The sequence below is a fragment of the Periophthalmus magnuspinnatus genome, chromosome 15 (genome assembly GCF_009829125.3).
Source record: "Periophthalmus magnuspinnatus isolate fPerMag1 chromosome 15, fPerMag1.2.pri, whole genome shotgun sequence".
Lineage (NCBI taxonomy): Eukaryota > Metazoa > Chordata > Actinopteri > Gobiiformes > Gobiidae > Periophthalmus > Periophthalmus magnuspinnatus.
In genome coordinates, this window is record NC_047140.1 from 3,324,627 (window position 1) to 3,344,891 (window position 20,265).

At 37.7% G+C, this 20,265-nt stretch overlaps 2 protein-coding genes across 2 annotated transcripts in view; one reads left to right on the forward strand and one right to left on the reverse strand.

The window, feature by feature from the left end:
* The window catches only part of LOC117382832 (collagen alpha-1(XVII) chain-like), a 36,424-nt gene extending 25,733 nt beyond the window's left edge, over nucleotides 1–10,691 (reverse strand). The window contains exons 1-5 of the mRNA XM_055227460.1: nucleotides 10,236–10,691; nucleotides 7,391–7,461; nucleotides 2,390–2,440; nucleotides 2,125–2,232; nucleotides 506–811 (exon numbers count right to left, since the gene is read on the reverse strand). Of these exons, the coding sequence (XP_055083435.1) occupies nucleotides 506–811; nucleotides 2,125–2,232; nucleotides 2,390–2,440; nucleotides 7,391–7,445 (520 nt within the window). The 5' untranslated portion in view covers nucleotides 7,446–7,461; nucleotides 10,236–10,691. The remainder of the gene's footprint in view (nucleotides 1–505; nucleotides 812–2,124; nucleotides 2,233–2,389; nucleotides 2,441–7,390; nucleotides 7,462–10,235) is intronic.
* Nucleotides 10,692–18,493: 7,802 nt separating this feature from the next.
* Nucleotides 18,494–20,234, forward strand: sfr1 (SWI5-dependent homologous recombination repair protein 1). Its single transcript, XM_033979401.2, has 3 exons — nucleotides 18,494–18,729; nucleotides 18,847–19,185; nucleotides 19,630–20,234. The coding sequence occupies exons 1-3, from the start codon at nucleotides 18,631–18,633 to the stop codon at nucleotides 19,816–19,818; spliced, it is 627 nt and encodes a 208-aa protein (XP_033835292.1). The 5' UTR covers nucleotides 18,494–18,630; the 3' UTR covers nucleotides 19,819–20,234.
* Nucleotides 20,235–20,265: the final 31 nt, after the last annotated feature.

Here is a 20,265-nt window from a genome sequence, read left to right on the forward strand (position 1 = left end):
TTATCATTCTAATGCTCGTTTTACTTTTCTGTTGCAACACAACAATGGGACAAATCATAACTGTGATTAATTGTAACAGATATTATGAACAACTAAAAACTACTGCCACATATACTTTGCTACTGTGTGTTTTATTTGAAGTATTATTAAAGGGGCACAGGGGTCACCTGCTTTTCTCATGAAGATATTACTGCTTTGTCTGGAATGTTCCAAGGGATGGTATCATTATCTAGTTTTTGTTTTGTTTTTTTCAATTATAAGCTTTTTATTGTGAGAAAATACCTGAGGAGACTGCCAAGTTTTCTGCTTGTTTCTGACTCATTCTGGGCATAATAACAACATCTCCATGGAGAACAGAAGGCTCCAGACTCTCCACGTACAAACTCACATTGTGCCCATTTAAAAACTAAAGCACAGGAAGTAGAAGTTTAAACCTCAACATTGTCCCGTGCTTCCTTCCCCTTCACAAAACCACACCGTAACCAAGCCAACCATCACATCTCACCATCATAACCTCCAGAGCGGCTGGAGACGGTCTTCCTCTCCCTGAAGGTGGAGGGTGAGATTCCTCCGGATGAGCTGGCGGTCTGCGTCCTCCTGCCTCCCCCTGTTGAGTTGCTGGACCTCACCTTGGACACAGAGGTGGAGCTGGCCATGTAACTGCTCCCCCCTCCTCCACCTCCTCCACCACTGCTGCCATAGCCCTCCACATCCAGGAAGCCCCCCACGCCATCTCCCCCGCCCGAGGAGTCTCCGCTCAGGTACACACCTGAGGAGGAGGCATATGTGCTGCTGCTCACCCCCACAGAGGCTGGAAGGAGGAGGTAAAGGGTTAGAGAGTACTGTGATGCTAAAGTGGACTATGTGGTGTACTGTGATCTACTGTGATCCACATTATATCACCAAATTGTGCAGAAAATACCTACATATCCATGTTTTAATATAGATCATTGATGCTTTTACTAACAAAGTACATAAAGTACATCGACATTCAAATTCAACAGTACAAATACAGCAGTTGTTTAGACAGGGAACTTATTTGTTATAAGACGTACATGACACATATAGCTTTATATTTTTATTTATGCATTTCATTTTAGAATATTTCCCTCATATTTTGTGATTAGGCGACTTATAGTGGTCGGAGAGAATAACTGCCATGTTCCTGTCAGCCAGCCCCAAGGCGACTGTGGCTACTGAAGACTCAGAGTGTGACCATTTAATGAACTCTGCAGCTGGACTTATAAAACACTATAGATACATGCCACACTTCCATCTGTTGGTCTTTGGTGAAGGTTCATTTTGTCTTTTTAAAGCTTAGAAATATTTTTTTTTTTTGTCAGACTGAGTTGTTAACCTGCTCACATGGGGGATCTGTGTGTGATTAAATAAGAGCCATGCATGAAAGTTTCAAATAAATAATCCTGATGAACTGTATCTAGAGTCTTTGTTTCTTAACCTCGTTTAACCCGAAACTGTTACTCATTAAGATAAACTGCTAAAAGTGCAGGGTGTAGAGCTTGGCACCATCTTTTGCTGACATTGCAGCATTTTGTTCCACACCCCACAGTCATGTAAAAATGTTTGATATTTTTGAGGTTTCGCCACCTACTTGTTTCCATGGTGATATTATGGCCTCCTGGAATGTTCGGCAGTATGGCATTAAACTAAACAGGTGTTAAATTACATGTCAGGTCTGTGGAGAGGTAAGTTCGCTTACAATAGAAATGCATGTTTAACTATGTATACTTTAGCAATACAAACACCTGTAATTGAATAAATGCAAGATAGATAAGTTTAATGACATAGTATGGAACATTCCAGGCAACGTATTAAAAAAGTTACTAGCACCTTTAAAAAAAGTCAATTGGCTTAGTGGAGACAGTTATTATGTAAGTATCTGTTGCTATTCTGTAAGAGCCACAAGTGCCACTAAAGCAAAAACATGTTTCACTAAAGTTATTTTAACTATTTGAATTTATATTTTCCAGAGCACATTTTTTAGCTTATTTTTTACAGCTTTTCAGTTTCCAGCCAAAGCTTTAAATCCTCCGTAAAAGTGACTCAGGTTCTTATACACATGCTGACATCTCTGAGCCTGGGTGGAAAGTTGCTCTTACTCACATGAAGAGAAATAAGTTCCACTGGTGTTCTGGGTTAAGACATTCTTCTCCAAGCCCAGCCCACCAGCACCACTGGACATAATTCTGTGATTTGATCCACCGGTTCCCTCTAGCAACCGCGGGACACACAGAAACAAAACAAAAGAGAAGCTGTTACTCATCGGGAAACTTCCTGCAAAACCGCGTGGCTATAATTACACTGTTACTGCTGGGGTTTTTACTGTTGATATTGGGGAATTGAGATGTGAGAGTCGAGGCAGGCTTACTTGGTGGGAGAGAAGTCAGTCGGGACGAAGACGTAACGGCCTCTGTCACAACTGTGAGCATATGAAAACATTTGTTAGGTTTACAGACATAATTTTATATGGTGGTCAGTGATAAATCTAGAACAAAAGTATATGGTGATAAGATCAAATCATGAACTCATCTCTGAGACAATCAGATATTTTGGTCATATCCTCAAAGTGTGATTCAGTATTTCTATAACATAATCCTCAACTTTTTCCCACCAACGTCTCCAGTGGGTTAACACATTTATGGCTCTAGTGAGAATTTAGATTTGACCAATCACAGTGAAGTGTGAACTTTCAGGAGCAGATTGATTGTTAAATGCAATAAAAATACTATCCTTTCACTACACTATACTATTATACGGCAATTACAAAATACAAAGAACTTCAAACTGATGAGATTATTGTCTGTATAGAATTATTACTACAGTTGGCGAGTGTTGAATGTTTCTATTGACATATCTGTCATAGTGCTATAGAGCTTTAATGATGTGCGTTTACCGCCTGTCTCGTCGCGCTCTCACAATGTGCAGGGCTTTGACAGGCTGGAGGTGATAAGGAGCCGTAGTAAAGTACAACCGTCAGTCACTCAATCTCCAAGGCAAGTATGTGCAAGCATCACATACAGTACTGCCTATGTATATCACTGTAGTTGCGTGGTACATGTGGTTTGAGTGCAGACAGCCATATTAGGAAGGTGCGAAGTCACGACACAGTGTAGTTTTGTACCTGTCAGTCACCAGTAGAAGTGGAAGATACAAGATGATGGTGAGAACTGACTGTGTCGCTGTTGCGGTGGTTTTGGAAGGTTGGGTAAATCAATCAAATTTTAATCCAACCCATCTTCAGTAGTTTTAAATAGTAAATTATAAGCACATTTGGAGCTTTTAATGCAGAGGTCTACAGCCAATCCCCTGTCAATAAAAGCATGTGGTTTGGAGCTGAGTTCAGAATTGGGAAACAATGTGTTAAAAGTCACTGACACATTCGATCTGTTTTGTGTTCCTCAAATTAATACAAGACATTTTTCCTAGTTGTTAAAATGTAACTGAAAATCATAATCAATTAGTATAAGGAAGAAAAAAAGCAGGATTAATTTCATATCACCCAACTTTGTATGTATGTAAAATTCGAATATAGAGTATAAACTAATCCAGAAAGGTGCAATTTTAGAAAACATATACATTTGTCCTCTTTGGTGGTGTATTTTATGGTTCATTATGTGATATTTAAACCTTAACTACAGCATTTACAGACATGTTTAAACACACATCTAATGATCTGCCATAATATTGTCTGAATATGGTTTTAATTTTAACAAATATGTCAAGATTTATTTGTGTGACTATCGCCCACTTGTAAGTCTCAAGTGGTGCTATTAACCATGACTTAGTGTGGATTGTGCAGGGATGGGCATCTGACCGAAAAACCTACAGCACATGTTTCTAAACAGAGGTGGATTTACTATGGTGACCTGTTAAAAGTAAAGTTAAAGGAAATACCAAACGCTAGCACAGGCCCTGTTGGTAACCCTAGAAGAGCTGAGCAGTGTGGGCAGGATGGATGCATTAGCTATGTAAACAATGATGTCACACGTGCTACGGGGAGGAGGGGGTTTAAAGGGAGACATAAGTTATATTGGTGATGTGAACTTTGAACTATGGGTATTCATTAAAATAAAGTAACTTAACCTGCTTATTTTATGACTTTAAGTAATATTTCATGTTCATTACTTCCAACTTTTCTGTTCCCCAGTTTCCACAGCAAATCAACTTTGTGATTTATATATTCAATACTGTATGTCTGATAGCAAAGGGTCCTGGATGGCCTTTTCCTTTTAGTATTTTTAAAGGTGGATGCTGGCTGCAAACCATTTTCAGCTTCCAAAAGGTAAATACATCTTGTGACTTACTGTTCAAAGGGGTTCAAAGTTATGTATTTTCTGTTCTATTATCAAACTATGAATAACTTTGATGAAATACCATAAATACCCAAGTTATAACCTATAATTTTCTTGAAACATCACATCACACTCTATGAGAATAATGACATAATTTATTGTTTTCCCCTTAACTCTCCCTTATTGCACTCAAAAAACCTGTTCAGATTTTGAGTAATAGTATTCTGTAACTTTAGAACAGACACGACCAAAAGTGTGCAGAATGTTTTTCACAATGGAAGACTTTAAAAGCATTGCCAGGGCATAACCTGCACCATACTACTGCAGTGGTAACAGTGGTGAGAATTGGAATTGACAAACACACCTCCACAAGGAAAAGGTGTTTGCAAAGTTTTTTCATACACTGCTAATAATATTAATGAAATATAAGGTATTATTTTCTTTATTGTAATATAGTATTTGTATTGTAATGATCTGATATTGTGTTTAGTTCAGAGTTGACACCTTTTGTTGTTCTTTTACCTATTTATATTGCTTTTAATGTAAATGCTTTTATATGTGACACTTGGTTGCTGTAAATGAAATTAAAATATTGTGTGATTATTTTACCTTTTAGAAATCACATGGTCTTGTAACTAAAACTCATTTGGTTTGGTCGTCAAGGACAGTGTTTGAAAACCTTTCGTGTAAACCCTTTTGTTCCCTTTTGGTTGCTAATCTTGTTAAGATGTGTTGTAATGTAAGTGAAGATAGAAGCGATCAGACCATACAGTTGCTTTCAGATCCCTCTCGTTTGAAGCGTATCACAGCTTGTATTGTTTTAACTCCACATGTTCCATCCTGAGGTGATCCAGCTCATGAACGCCTCCAGGAGCTCATCTGACCACACCTCAGTATCAGTGTCACATCTGCACTTTGAAATGTGTGTCCTCTGGTCATATCAAACTATGTAAACCTTGTGATTTCCATCATTCGGGGTCGTAGATTAGGGGGAGATGCTGTCGGACCTACTTCTTGCAAGAAATAAACTCTTTGTCTTTGCTTCAACGTACATTAGAGCCTGCAAAAGGAGTCTAATGTCCACAACAGTTGCTATGCCGACATGTTGATTTGAAGTTTCTATTGGTCATTTACTGCTCTGTTTTTTGGAGACTGGCTCTAGGATTTGAGACTGCTGTTGTGTTGCTCTTGTTTTGACGTAGGTTATGGCCTACAGTAGCCCTTGTGTTTAGAAAATAAACAACCAGAAGAAATTTGGCGTGTTTCCTTACACCAGAGCACTTCAGTATTACACATAGCCTACATATACATATAGTATAGTCCATTATTAGTTTTACACACTATGAAGACAGCATGTAATAACTGCTTTACACAGCACATGCTATCATTGAATTGGAGCTACTGAAAGTGCAAGCTTCAAATCAGCCTAATTGACTTAAATCTTGGTTTTACAATAAGATCCATTCATCTGAAAAATGTGTTTATAATAACTAATGATGCTCTATAACCAATTAGTGCATTTCTTTCATTCTTTCATGTAACCTCTGGCAGATTTCATGAAACAAAGTCTTGTTCTGTCTCATGTGTGTTTTTCTTTGCTTCTAAGACAACAACAAGCGGTTTAGAAAAGTACAAGATGAACCAAATCAGAGCTCAGGGTTGACAGACAAAAATCCAAGAGTGACTAATTACATAGTGGAAGATTCGGTCAGTGTCAGGCGTGTAATCATCCGTATACTTTTGACCTCTCCTTGCCTCCCCGAAAAGACACAGGAACAGAGCCAAGATATGAAATTCCAGCTAAATGCAAGACTTAAAGATGACTTCCATTCCCATCAGTTAGCAACAGAGGAACATTTCAGCAGCCAAAACGACAGTAAGCTTTCCCCAAAGAGAAGAGAAACACCCAAGTTTACATATAAGGCGAAAATGACAGGGGCGTAAAGTTTTTTGAGAATATTTTGTAGCCATAATAAAAACTGGGAATACACTACAAGCTTTGTTTCTAAAAAAAAAAAAAAAAAAAAAAAGTAAAGATGAGATAAGGTTTGTGGGAGTTAAAGTGAGTCTGCAAATAAAACTAATCCAGTCTTTATGGTGTGGGACATGTTGGTACAACTAAGTGCTTTCCTATACACAGTAGCATGTTTAAAGGGTGGAACAAAAGCAAAAAGTACTTTTGTAATGCACTGCTTTTGTACAAATCTCTATAACAGTAACACAATAACACAAATGTAACATATACTTTGACATACTTAGTCATGGACGGGGTGATGTAAAAAGTGTAAGAATTTTTTTCTCGCACTCATCCATCACAATTGTTGACAGTTTTAATCAGTGCCATTTAAAATAAAGTATGGTTCAAATGTCTCCTCGTCAGTCTGAACTCTGCTCCATGCTATGATTAGGAAGGATCGGCTGTAGACTCAGTTTTATAAGTTCCAAGATGATCATTGATGTTTAGAATTAAGTTAATCACAATCACTTTTAAAATTTGATTCATTTCACAACATTATCATATTATATCACTTACCATTATTTCTGCTTTTTCTTTGATTTGATATTATTATATGACTAATGTGCCTGAATCAGTTTTTTAAAACACTATGGATTTAAAGCCAAAAAAACAGACTAAAACTGACTCTGAGCAGGCTTACATCTCCACAAACCTGACTCTTATTTGTCCTGAAGGAGAGCCTCCTGCTTGTTTTCATGGAAATGTTGTTCCTTTTGCCATAATATTTCAGAGTTTGGCATAAAACTGAATATATCTCCATGGAGAATGTTCAAAAGTGCGATTTTAACTTTCTATTTCCATGGAATTTTGCAGGTGATGGGAAACCTCTAGAAATGTATATACTGTACATTTAAAATGCTAAATGCAAAGTATACATTTGGTTATTCATTTTATAATTGAAATTTACAAGGAATCCTCCACATTAGTTAGAAAAATTATTAGTATTACTTGTTCAGCAACATTTTTGTTTATATTTTTATTTTTTGCTTACTTTTTCTTGACATAGAACACGTTGCTACTAATAGACTATGAAATGCCATAAACAAATGGGAATTCTCACCCCTCTCCTCGGACATTCCTGTGGAGAAGTCCATCCCTCCTGTTAATCTCTCCATCCCTCCATCTTATCAGCTGCAATGGCAATAAAGCAGCTCTTGAAAATCAGTTGTGTCGACACACGCACATGTGGTTAGTCGGCCTGTTAATGAGCTACTTAATATCAAAGAGCAGAAGTCATAAGTGATCCATCATGCTGGAAAAATGTGGGTTAAAATGAACCTCAAAACCAAAACAACAAATAGATAAACTATCCTTACATCAACTTTCTTCAGCGGTGAAAAATAGTTACGGGGCTAAAAAAGTACTCAATTAAAAGTACTGCTGCAAAATGTGTACTTAAGTGAAAAAATTAAGTACACATGAAAAGTACTAGTTACATAGTTACTTTTTTACACAATTAAACTGACTGAAGATGTTTTAAACCACAATCCACATCTCTGCGCTCTCTGAGTTGGTAAAGAGAGGAGAAACTGCAGTGGACCAGGTTGACTGAGCTGTACTCCGATAAATTTTAAATATAGGTTATTCGAATTACTTGGCTAAAACTGTTTTCAATTACAAGTACACATGCATGTTTTAAAATCTACTCACAAAAGTATAATTACACAAAAATCTACTTTCCGCCCCTCGTTATCTTCTTAAACTTTCCTCTCTCTGAATGATCTATGGACGTGGAGTGACAAAACACAACACTGAAATCTGTCCTAACACAGTCCCACAAAGACATTCATCATAAGGGACAGTGTGTCTCACCACATCGCAGTATTCATTTTGCTTGTTTGAAAACTTCACCAACAAAAGGAACAAAAGAGGGTGTAGGATGAGTGCACTGAGTGAAAAGACCGTCCTCGCCACGCCCTGGCCACCACAGACATTTACACGCACGTGCAGGAACGAATGCAACATAAGAAAGAAGAAAGACGGTTGGATGCAAAGAAAAGTGAGGAGAGGAAGAGCCGTGCATGCAACAAGTCGTGAAAGGAACAAGGTTTAAATTGGGAATGTTCACAGTGGCATTGCTGACCTCAAAATGCATGTGTAAAATAAGGACAAAGAACAGGAATTACTGGTAGTTCAACATTCAGAATCTTTCTATGTAAAATCTATAGCCTCAAGCTGGGTTTCTCAATCTGTGCTGATGGTAGACTGATTTTTATTGGATTTTGGTATGGTCTAGAAAGGAGTTTAAGATAATGTGAAGATAAATAAATCGGCACTGATTAGTGCTTCATATTCATTCATCCAGATCTGGTTTAGTTGTGGTTGAGATGTGGTTGAGTTCTGGTGTAGTTCTGCTTTAGATCTGACTTCATGCTGCTTTACATCCCATTATTTGTGGTTTAGACCTGATTTAGGGATCATGTTTTTGTAACAGGTGTTTATTACTGGTTTGTTTATGTCTTGTATAGCTGTATAGAACCTGGTTTAGACCTGGTTTAGACCTGGTTTACACCTGGTTTAGACCTGGTTTAGACCTGGTTTAGTCCTGGTTCAGCAATGATTTGCAGCACAAGTTACTTAGATGCACTTTTCAATGAAAGGTGAACGTGGCATAAACCAGCTGTGCACCAACGCTGGATTTTTTTAATTTTTTTTTTCCATATGGAGATAACAAAAACACTTCACACTTATATAAAAATTGAATTTATGTAGACTTGAACCAGTTATTTTTATCTCAAATCAAGGAAGATCATTTTAAATGTAGGCAATAGTTCCAGTAACACAAACCTAATCCAGGACTAGACCCAGTTCTGATCCAAACATCTAAACAAGGGCTAAAAACAGTCTACTATTACAAGACTGACTATGACTAAACCAGTCCTCAACTGGTGCTAAACTTAGAACTAAACAAGGACTATAGGCTATACTCCTCCTTGGATAACTAACCATTTATTACATGTAAACCAACCATTTCAAGACTAACTTTAGAATAATTTTAGACTAACTACAAAACTCTTGGACTAACCTAACTGGAGATAGGCAGAGATTAAACTCAAGAAAAAGTGCTATGTAGTTCTAGTATTAGTTGTAAATTGTGTCCACACTTTGTGTCCTCTTTGGGGTTAGTCCATGTTAAGAACTACAGCTGCCATGTTTTATCTAATACCTAGTTTAGTTCTTGTTTAAATCTGGTTTAAATCTAATGGCAGGCTGCACTGAGAGCCAAATATTTATATAATGGCACTTGGTGTGAAAAGAAAAGCACATAACTACTCAGCCTATTAACCCCTTTTATCTCTGTTTCTTTGTCTGGCTGTACAGACAGGACAGCCTACGCACTTTGTTCTATAAACTATACGAAATCATGAAGAACAATGTGCCATAAAGCTTCACCAGGGCTCACATAATGTCACATGAGTCTGACTATAAATTCAATTTACATTTTAAACGATCCATTCTAAGATAAAACATTTAACCCTAATCTAACATAGTCCACTGAGTCAGCGCAGGCATCATCTAAATCCCTGGATCCTGGACCCCTCCGTGCGCACTGGCTCTGTCCTGTGGTCCTCCTGTGGTCCCCCTGTGCTCCTCTGGAGTATATTTAGTCGGATGTAAATAGCCCGTGGCCCAAACGCGCGTCCTGTAAAACTAGCCCGCTATCACCGTGACAGACAACTTTTAGGATGGCACCGGAAGAAAAGTGATCCCTCCAGAGATCCCCTGCAGGCCTGTTAACTTTATATTGTTGCCTATATTGTTCCAATAAATCTCAATGCCATAAAGTCCTTAAATTCATAAAGTTAAAAACAAAAAAGTGGTTACAAGACTGTCAGGTGAAAAAAAAACCCTCTACGTTAGTAAAAAAGTGTGTGGTCATGCTGTATTCTGTGTTAAAACCATACCTTTAGAAGCAAAAATCACTCAAATCCCAAGTTTATCCAAGATGGAGCAGTGTCTAGTCCTCGAGCACGCGGTTGTATAGTTCCAAGATGCGCACTGGAGGGATGTCCCCAACGTCTTCTGAATCTTTGTCCGTTTTTTTCTCACTTTCTTCTTTTCTTAACTTTCCCAGACAAGCCAAAACAGAGATTCTTGGGCATGGGTCCCAGCCGCGCCCCTCTGCTTCGGTTGGAGAGTTTGGCAGGCAGGTGTAGCAGAGCAGACAGCACGAAATACAACGGCGAGGGAAAGAAGAGAGGAGAGAAACAGCGCCGGAGGGAACTAATTACTTGTGTCAATCTGCGCCGTGCAAAGACACAGCGTCCACCCAGCCACAGTAAAGAAACAAAACCACCTCCCCTCACAGCTACGACTGGTTTAGTCACTACTTTTAAAAAACAGCAAAAGTTTGGAGCGTGCGTAATAGTGAATGGAGTTTTTGGAGAGGGTTGGAAGTTCGCCTCGCCTTGTACCCCCCCTCGTGTCTTTTTTTCCTCTTGTGGGGCGTAGGAGGGAAAGACTAGCCACTGTTTCAACTCAGCCATTTTCAGGTCTGCTCATCTATTGTGCTGCAGCTGCTCGAGCCACATCTGGCACCCGCATTGGAAAGATTTAGACGCAGACATGTCCCCTTGTGCGCAACGTTTCACCACATACAATAATGTTTATGCTCAAGGCAACATGCGGTGTAACTCTACCTGACTTTTGTCATAAAGTGTAAAGCTGCAAATGCGTTGGGCTAGTTATGTTACAGTTTCACGTGGTTAAGATTACAGTAAAATTACAGTGTGAGACTGTTAAGAGTCAATCCTTTACAATTACAGTTTGATAATGATGATTGCTACCCTCTCTGTATTATTTGTAGATTACTGAAATGAAATGTTCTTTGGAGAAATTGCACATTAAGTACTAAATGCATGTACAGTACTAAAACTATGCCTACACACTGCAGCTGATAGGCCTCTCCATACAACCAGTTATTTTTGCAGTTTTGTTGAATTACATTGTGAAAACCTAACAAACATTATTATTATTATTATTATTATTATTATTATTATTATTATTATTATTATTATTATTATTATTATTATTATTATTATTATTATTATTATATATTTTTTATTTTTTTTATTATTTTTTTTGAGCATTCAGTATAGCTTTATTTTCCAAAAAGAAGTCAGTTTGGGAAAATATCAGCTACTTTTTCATCTTAGTCTAAACTCCACATGACTGACATGTTTTTATTACATTTAGTGCCATTGTGTCCTGAGGACTTTTGCAACCTAATACTAAAAATTGGACTTTGGACACCCTAAAGGGAAGACATGATCTTTGATGGACAAAATATTAAAGATCAAAAGCATATTTTCAGTAGAGCATAACAACCCTCTAAACATAGCACTGGTCTACTTGACAAATGGCCACTTTAAAGGTTCTATATTACAAAGAACTGACTCCTGTGAGCTTTTAGCTGTGTTATAATGTTGTTCCCTCCTCAAAAACAGATCTGGAGTTGTGTTGTGTTTTGTTTCATTCACACATGTTTGAGTAACATTTTATTATTAGTCTGTCTATGTCTCCAAAGCTCAAAATGCTCTGTTCCACCAAGTGGTAGTTTTCAAGTTAAAAGCTCCTTTTAACTTAAGTTCAGTAAAGATTGGCAATTCTAGACCTGAAATCATCCAAATGATTCTAGTGAATGTGCATGGAGTTTGACATCACAAGATGAAACAGAGTTTGAGAGATGAATCTGCAGGTTTGTGTGTTAAACATGTGTGAATGAAACAAAACACAACTCCAGGTCTGTTTGTGATGAGGAGATGTACAATATAGATAAAAAAACAATGTAACACAATAGGAAAGTGTTTTTATTTTTCAATTGGCTACTGTATTTTTTGTCGCTGAACATAGTAGACAAACTCAACATTGATTGGATAGAACCATGCTCCTTTTTCATTGGACAATCTTAATGAATAAAGTGTCTCTGTTTTAAACTAAAAATAATCATATCTTGTTTAACATGTTTGTACTACTATTTCCAAACTACCCACCAAACTTTAAAATTCCATTTGCACATTGGATGACATTAAACTTCCATAATTATCATAATGATAGCATCCCTCACCATAGAGCCTCCCTACTCCAGTGCATCATGGGAACTTCTTATTATAACACTATAATAACCACTTGCATCCACTCATTTGCATTTTTGCATTCTCAAACTGATTAGACATTTCGCTTTACTGGCAGTCCACAAGCGCCTTCGGGATTCTTCTCCTTACCACACCCAAAGTACTCACCCACCACCCACCTCTCTCTCCTCTCCCACCCAAGGGTGACTCACCGTGGGTAGATGGTTTTAATCTGCAGACATGATGAGAAACAAATGGCCCCAAGGAGGGAGACTGGAGAAGGAGTCGCAGCTAAGTGTAAGCTCCCAGTTATGCCAAGTCTAACAAGAAGATGAAGAGGAGTTTGATTTAGGGGCAGGGCATACCAGGGTAATGATAACACACATTTCCAGTCAATGTCGTTTCACTAACTGCTTACCACAGTACGACGAATAAAAAGCAGGACTCAGCTTTGTGTTTGGGGAGGATTTTTGTTGTAAAGTTGAAGTCCAAAGTTCATTCTGTATTTGGAAACAACAGCTGTGAAAACAAGCAGGTCTGATGAGAGGTTTTTCAAGGGTCTTCAGATCCTGTTACTTGATTCTTATTAAAAAAGAGACGCCGCTCAGTGGGAAGTCCCAATTGTGGATATAAATACACACATGATGATGGGTGCACTCACGTATACTATTAGAACGTTGCCCTTAAAATACAGGGGGAGGTTGGGATGTATGGTTCACAGCAGTCCAAAGTTATACACAGCTGACTTATTTTGACTTCAAGAGCTGCTCCTACAATATATGTTTGGGGGAAAGACACATTTTGCTCAAATATGTGGGGAAAAATGGGTAAAGAGTCTATAACTTTCTCAACTCATCTTGTACTCTACAAATACTCCAACTCATCAGCATTCAAAAATAGAAATAGTGTACAGTAAAATGAAATCTCACAGTGGCCCAAAGAGCGAGTGATGATAGATAGATAGATAAATAAATAGATAGATACATGAGACAACAGAAAATAGTCTGGTTTGGACCCAATATCTCATATCAATACCAATTATTACTCTTATGGTTTCTCCTATTAACACTTAATAAAACCTGATTATTGCCTTGTATATTTTGGAAACAGGACTTGCTTGGTTGGTTTGAAATCCCAACAAATAGCTACAAAATAAAGCTGAATAAAAATGTTTCTAACAGAAAACATACATGTCCACATATTTAAACGTGCTATACAAACACATGTATAAATCTCTTTGTGGTTAATGTTCTCTATAAAAACAAATATCTTATCTGCATCTTTACTACTGTCCCGAGCTCTGGATGTGTAGTTTACCTGCGGCGACGGTGGTTTTCTGATGCCAGACTCCACTTGTGCTGTACATATTCTGTTATCTTTACAAAGCTCATCTGATTAGACTTTGATATAAATGTGATGACAAGTGTTTATTACCAACTACAATGGAGATAGAGATAAGAAAATAAATGCATTCATGTTGAGCCAGTTATTTGCGCTGGTGAAATGGGTGGATGGAGTTTATTTCAGAGACTTTGTGCCTGCAGCGGGTATCCCTCAGAAATGATGTGAGCCGATCATAAAAGAAGCAGTGATTGAGGGAATATGGATGTAAATGTAAGAGGGTGAAGGCAGAGACTTAACATAGCTTTCTCATATTGATGAATTTGTATATTAAGTTAAAACTATACTTTTGAACATTCTCTATAGAGGTGAATTTCATGGTTTCTGGCCTTTAAAACCCCTTGTAAACTTGTCTATGAAATATCTAATCTAAATAACAATGACTACTTATGTATGTGTAATATTTGAAGATTTCTAGAGCTGTACATCTTTTGTCATTTACTTGATTAAATGGGCATTTGATTTTGATTTTGATTTCTTTATTTAGATTATAAGGCATTTTATGTGCAACAGCAGAATGGAGGAGGGAATCAATGAGCTAAACACTTGGGAGTGAATCCTAAGACTAAGCTTCCTTTTCCATAGAAATACACCTTTCCTAGGAATTTTCAGTAGAAATAGTTATTTTTGTATGAACTCACATGCAGTCATAGTCCTTTGAGTGCAGGTACAAGACAGATCACAGAGATGGTGAATTATTTGAGAGCTTTTGCCCCGCCCCCTTTTTAGTCAACTAATCGACTGGCAGGACATGTCTTTAGTCGATGACAGCAGTAAAGTTTTCATTATAAATAATCATTCATAATACAGTTTAGACTTAGCCACAGGGAAATTAGTATGATCAAAAAATCATTCCTCTTGCACAGATAAAATTATTTTTTTAACATTTACTTACTTTTTACTGCCAACTCTGTACAGACATTACTGTTGTGGCAAAAGACAAAATTAAACAGCAAATTAAACTACCAAAAACAAAATGAAACTTTGAGCCCACTCTTCAGCAGTTTACAAGATCCTGACCTAGAGGAAACAGTGGAGGCTCTGCCCCTTCCTGTGCAGTGCATCTGCCATTATAAACCAGCATGTAGTTATCTTTTGGTCTGTATAAAGAATGTGCTGCGATCCACATAAGCTATACTACAAAGTCAAGTTTTATTTTTATTATTGGCAAATGTAACCCAACCTCCAGCAGTGCTACTTACCTGAAACAACCCCAGCCTAATAAAGCTGCGTGTTTGTCTAAATTTAGTTTATAACCAAGAGCTTAAGTATATTTTGACTTTACGTGCTGTAACGCTCATCGCCCTGGTCGTAAGTTCAAACTACTATTCTGAGACCATTACTGCAGAACATCACTTTTAAACCTTGTCAAATAAATAAATAAATAAATAAACTTGACCAACTGACCTAATACAACTGTATGTATTTTATGGTGTTTGTCGTTACCAAGGTTTGCACAGCAGTAGCCAGACGATTCACCCTTTAGTCATTATTAGCGCAGAGATATTTACTTTGTATGACTCCACTGGCAGCTATGAAGACTCTAGATTCTGTATATATACAATAAGGAACAGGTTTGTCAAAGTAAAGTACAATACCAGTCAAAAGCCTGGACGTACCTTCTCATTCAATGCTTTTTTTGTCTTATTTTTACATTTTAGTACATACAAGAAGACATCAAATATATGAAGCAAGATATATGGAATTATGCAGTAAAGAAAAAAAGTTAAATGTGTATAACAAAACAAAGAGTTGATATATATAAAACATAGTAGAGTTATTTTTCTTTGCTACATAATTCCACATATCTTGCTATATTCAATGTCTTCTGTGTGTATATAAAATGTAGAAAGTAGTAAAAATTAAATAAAAAAAAAAAAAAAGCATTGAATGAGAGTCCAAGATTTTGACATAATAAGGAGCATATTACAGGTTTTCATGTTTTTCTAATTGTTACTTCATGTCATGGGATGATACCAGTGGTGAATAATTATCAGTTGAGTGTCAGTTTATGGAAGGAATTTGAGAAGAAAAGTATAAAAAATACAGGAAACACCAAAAATTTCATTTAAAAAAAAAAGACACACAAGGAAGGCATTTGTTCTTGCAGTTTAAACCTTCATTCAGGAAAACAAAGGTGCCATTTATCTTTATTACTCTAATCATAACTATTGCGCAGTTTAAACAGCTTTGGTCCCTGATAACATTATGGGAGCTATAGGTAACAGTTATGGGATTACCTCTATGTAAGTCACATTTGCTGCCCATGTCCAAGCGGGAAGTAAAATGATGAACTTCAAAATAAACAAAAAAGAAAGAGATCTTAACTATGTTTTAGTGAAAGTGAGTAGTTTAACCTACCATATTTTGCACTTTAAATGTTATTATATTTGCACACTCATATGTTCAGAGTGATACAAATTCCCATAACCTAAAGGTGTGCAATTTCACTAAAGTAGCAATAGTCATGCCCGGGCAAGTACTGGTTTATAATTCACGCCTCTCCTCCAGGCTAAGGGGAAACTAGATAGGAGATAGAAGTAAGCCCACACTATCAATCAAATAAAGACATAATGAGTGCCAGAATGTGTCTTAAATAGAGGTGAATCAATGGTGAATCACAGGGTGAGTCGAGCCCACCACCAGCGGTAGCCAAGTAACAGTGACAAAAGCACAAGCAGTGTGTTAAAGAAAGGGAAATGAGGAGTGGAGGAGAAGTCTGAAAGTGATGAGTTGGTATTATTGTGTCTAGAGAGAGAGTCTATTGTGTAATAATGGGCCTATTATAACTTTTTTAGTCACAGTTTTATTGAAAATGTGTTCACTCGGGTAAATAATAACACTAAGACACTGCACAATGTAATTCTTAGTGTGGTAAGTACATGACCTGTTCATTTAAACATAAAAGTGTATTTGCATTGTGTGCTGTACTCAGAGCACTCTCTGCCAGCTCGGGCCTTTTATCTTGGCTCATCAAATATATAATTGCCTGAGATCCAGAGTACACACTTCTTCAATACTTATGATGTGAGTCTGATCACAGGTGAATCTCCCCATTTTCAGATGGGCCTGATTGACAGGTGGATTAGCCAGTCAGGGACACGCACGGTCGGGTGTATCAAAACAAATTGGTTGTTTACAAGGAAAAAAGATAGGGAAAAAAGTCTGACAAAATATAGAAAAAAAATGACAAGGGACTGAAAAACACTGGCGATTTCTGCAGAATCTGTGAGCAAAGCCTGAGGTGAGTCTAAGGCGAGAGAAGTGAAATTTTGTTTGTAAATGATAAGTGACCACTGAGCTCCTTTGTTTCAAAAAATCTGATTGCACTATCATGTCTGGTCTTCAGGCAATACAGACAACGTGGGGATCAGACCGATATCCATCTATAAAAAAGAGAGAAATCATTTTGGATTTGTCAGGCAACAACTCCCTACAAGCTAAGCATAACCAGACTGCACTGGGCTGGACTGGGCTGGACTGGACTGGGCTGGACTGGGCTGGATGATACTATTGCAGTCTTGAGAGTTCATGTCTCGAGATCCTGTTTTTTAAGTTTGAGTTTAAAGTTATAGTAGCTCATATCACTTTCTGGAGGTGAAAAATCTACTGCATGATTCTGTATAAATAAAAAAAATTAAAACCATATTAAAGAACATTCCCCATGAAGATAGATACGTTTATGCCATTCCTTTGAATATTAGAGCCAAAGGAACAAAGAATCAAGCAGGGGGAGGCCCTCCTCCAGGCTAAATAAAAGTCATTTCTGTGGAGATGCGACACTTCCCACAGTGAGGACGCATGTTTGTCTTTGTTTCTATGGTTTCCTGTGGCTTTAAGTTATGATGGTAAACACACTTCTCCTGCATTAGAACTCCAACCTCAGGACTCTTCTACCAACTCTCAGACTCCTTCAGTTTATTCTTCAACAAAAAACAAAACAAAAACAAAACATTAGTCGTAGCCTATACAGTTCGACTGCACACAGAGGTTTGTGGTTTGATCCCAGCTTCATGCTGTCATCACGCCCTTGGGTGAGAAACCCACATCATACATCAGCAGCTATAGCCTGAATAGCAGGATTTAGTGTGCGGTGTGAAAACATATAGAAATCAAAACCACACACACACCTTTTCCAAAACAGTAGAGCTAATATTACAAAAAATCACAAAGAAAGTTTTCATTGAAAGTCTATGGCCATATGTTATGTTATGTATACAATAACACTTCTCATCGCCCCAGTCACGTATTTATTCCCATCACAGAATAAATAGTTACCTAGTTGGCTGCAGGTCCGTCTAATTACAGCCTTGGTATGCTGTAATGGCTCCTATTTAAGGAACAAGAAGTGGCTAATAATCAGCTGTTGCCCTCATGATGGTGCAGGCTCTATTAAAAGACCAGCTCCGTGTGTTTGTTATCTCTATAACTCACAGGATAAACACATGTGGCACATACAATGTTCAGAATGTATTATATATTATAAAAACGTTATTAATGTCTTACCATACAAGCTATGTCACACTCACAGTAAGTGTGTGCGTATCTTTTAAGAAAGCCAAACTATATCTTCTCGACTACATTTCCCAACAGCCCCTTCGGTTATACGTCACTAAAATTCGTCCAATCAATGGCCTTGGAGGTTTTCTTAAGATCCAAAACACGGAAACGAAGAAAGTACATCAGTGTTTACCTGATTTACTTACTGTACGCTCACTAAAAAGAGCCTCTGTCAAAAAAATCATGTCTAATTTGTCCCGATCTGAAATGAATTGATTATCGCGCTAGTTCAGTCCGATGAAACTAATTTAGCACAACTTCAGCGATGGAGATCACACCAAAAGCAACAGCCAAATTCAAATCAGTTTATTCCACTCCCGAAGACACAGGAGACAGAAGTCCGTGTGGCTCCAGCACAGAAAAGGTATGTGCTGTTTATATTATTGTGTATTGTCCGATCATCTCTGTGAAACTAATGATTTCCGCGGCGGTGCTGTCATGTGTCCCTCATGTGTCACTCATGTGTCCATCATGTGTCCAGTCACAGCACAGACTCAGTGCTTCTTTGAGGGAGAGGCTGAAAAGATCCAGGCGCTCCTTCACCTCTCCTTTGTCCGTGGCCAAACGCTTGTGTGTGGATGAAGAGGATGATGAAGCCCGAAGCCAACAAGTCACAACAGTAACTACCAAAGAGACAGTTAATAACCCTCCATTGAACAGGCACAATGTGGACGTGAGGAGAAACGTGTCCGGATCAAATAACAGAGGAGACTGTAGCAGTGGACCCATTTCAGAACAACTCCACCAACTGAGGGGGGAGGTGAAAGATAAGACAGAGACTCTGAGAAGACTAAAGATGGTGAAGATGTATAGAAGCAAGGTAACTGTTGATTTTTTAAAGATGCACTGTGTAACTTTTCTGATGGAGAGTCTACTATCAGCTTGTTTCATCATTGTTGTCCTATTGCTTTGCCTGGAGCTTTCCACCATGATATTAAACTTGTATATCTTGCATTCATTCAGTTACATTGTGTTTGGCAAGTGTTATGTTCAAAAAAAAAAAAAACACTTGAAAAACAAGCATTACTTTAAGCAAGATCACCTCTACACAGATCTGACCTATAACATGGTTTCGTGGTGGCACCTGCTTGTCTTCATGGATACATTCATACGTTTAATGCCATACTGGGAGACATTTCAGACAGAACAACATCTCCATGAAAACAAGCAGGTGGCAGACCCTCCACTGGACAAGTTACATGGTGCAACTTTTAATATAATGCAGTACCCACTATATATATGAAATGTGCTTGTTTTTTTCCAGAATAATCTCACTCAACTCCAGTCCTTGATTGACAAGTGGAGGCGCTGTGCCCAGGCTGTGCTTTATGAACTGCAGTCACAGGTCACCCAAGATGGAAAGAAAACCAGTCTATCAGAACTTATAGATCTGTTTGGCTTAGAGGACAATATTCTGCACTTTGACCGCACAGAGGAGGACTTCACGACATAAGTGTAATGATAGGTTATGCATGAGTTCAAGGCATTCCAAAAGTTGCTTAAAACTTAGTTGGACAATATTTATGGTGGAATGTTCTTTTCAAGTGTGAAATAGTAAATGTGAACTACTTTATGGTAAATATCTGAGTAATGATTGGGTTTATACTCAAGAAGCAGCTGGTACAACAACTAATAACTAATAACACCAACTGACAACTTTTACTTATTTGGACTGATGACAGTATAGTTTGAAAAATGTGTTATTTTTCTGTTTTCAGTTGTGAGTTTGAAAACCTCATTCTTAACAGCTTTTTGTGCCATATAGAGTAAGATTGGCCAATGTTACCAAAACCTATTCACACAAACTGAACAGTTAAGAGCCCAAAATGCATTACATTTCATTTTGTTGGTACTGAATACCTTAAGTTATAAAGGTTTGATGTTTTGTTTATTATTTGTT

Coding starts and splice junctions, on each gene's coding strand:
- sfr1 (XM_033979401.2), top strand. CDS start 18,631: ATGGAGATCACACCAAAAGCAACAGCCAAATTCAAATCAGTTTATTCC. Junction 18,730..18,846: donor GTGGCTCCAGCACAGAAAAG/GTATGTGCTGTT, acceptor TCATGTGTCCAG/TCACAGCACAGACTCAGTGC. Junction 19,186..19,629: donor TGAAGATGTATAGAAGCAAG/GTAACTGTTGAT, acceptor GTTTTTTTCCAG/AATAATCTCACTCAACTCCA.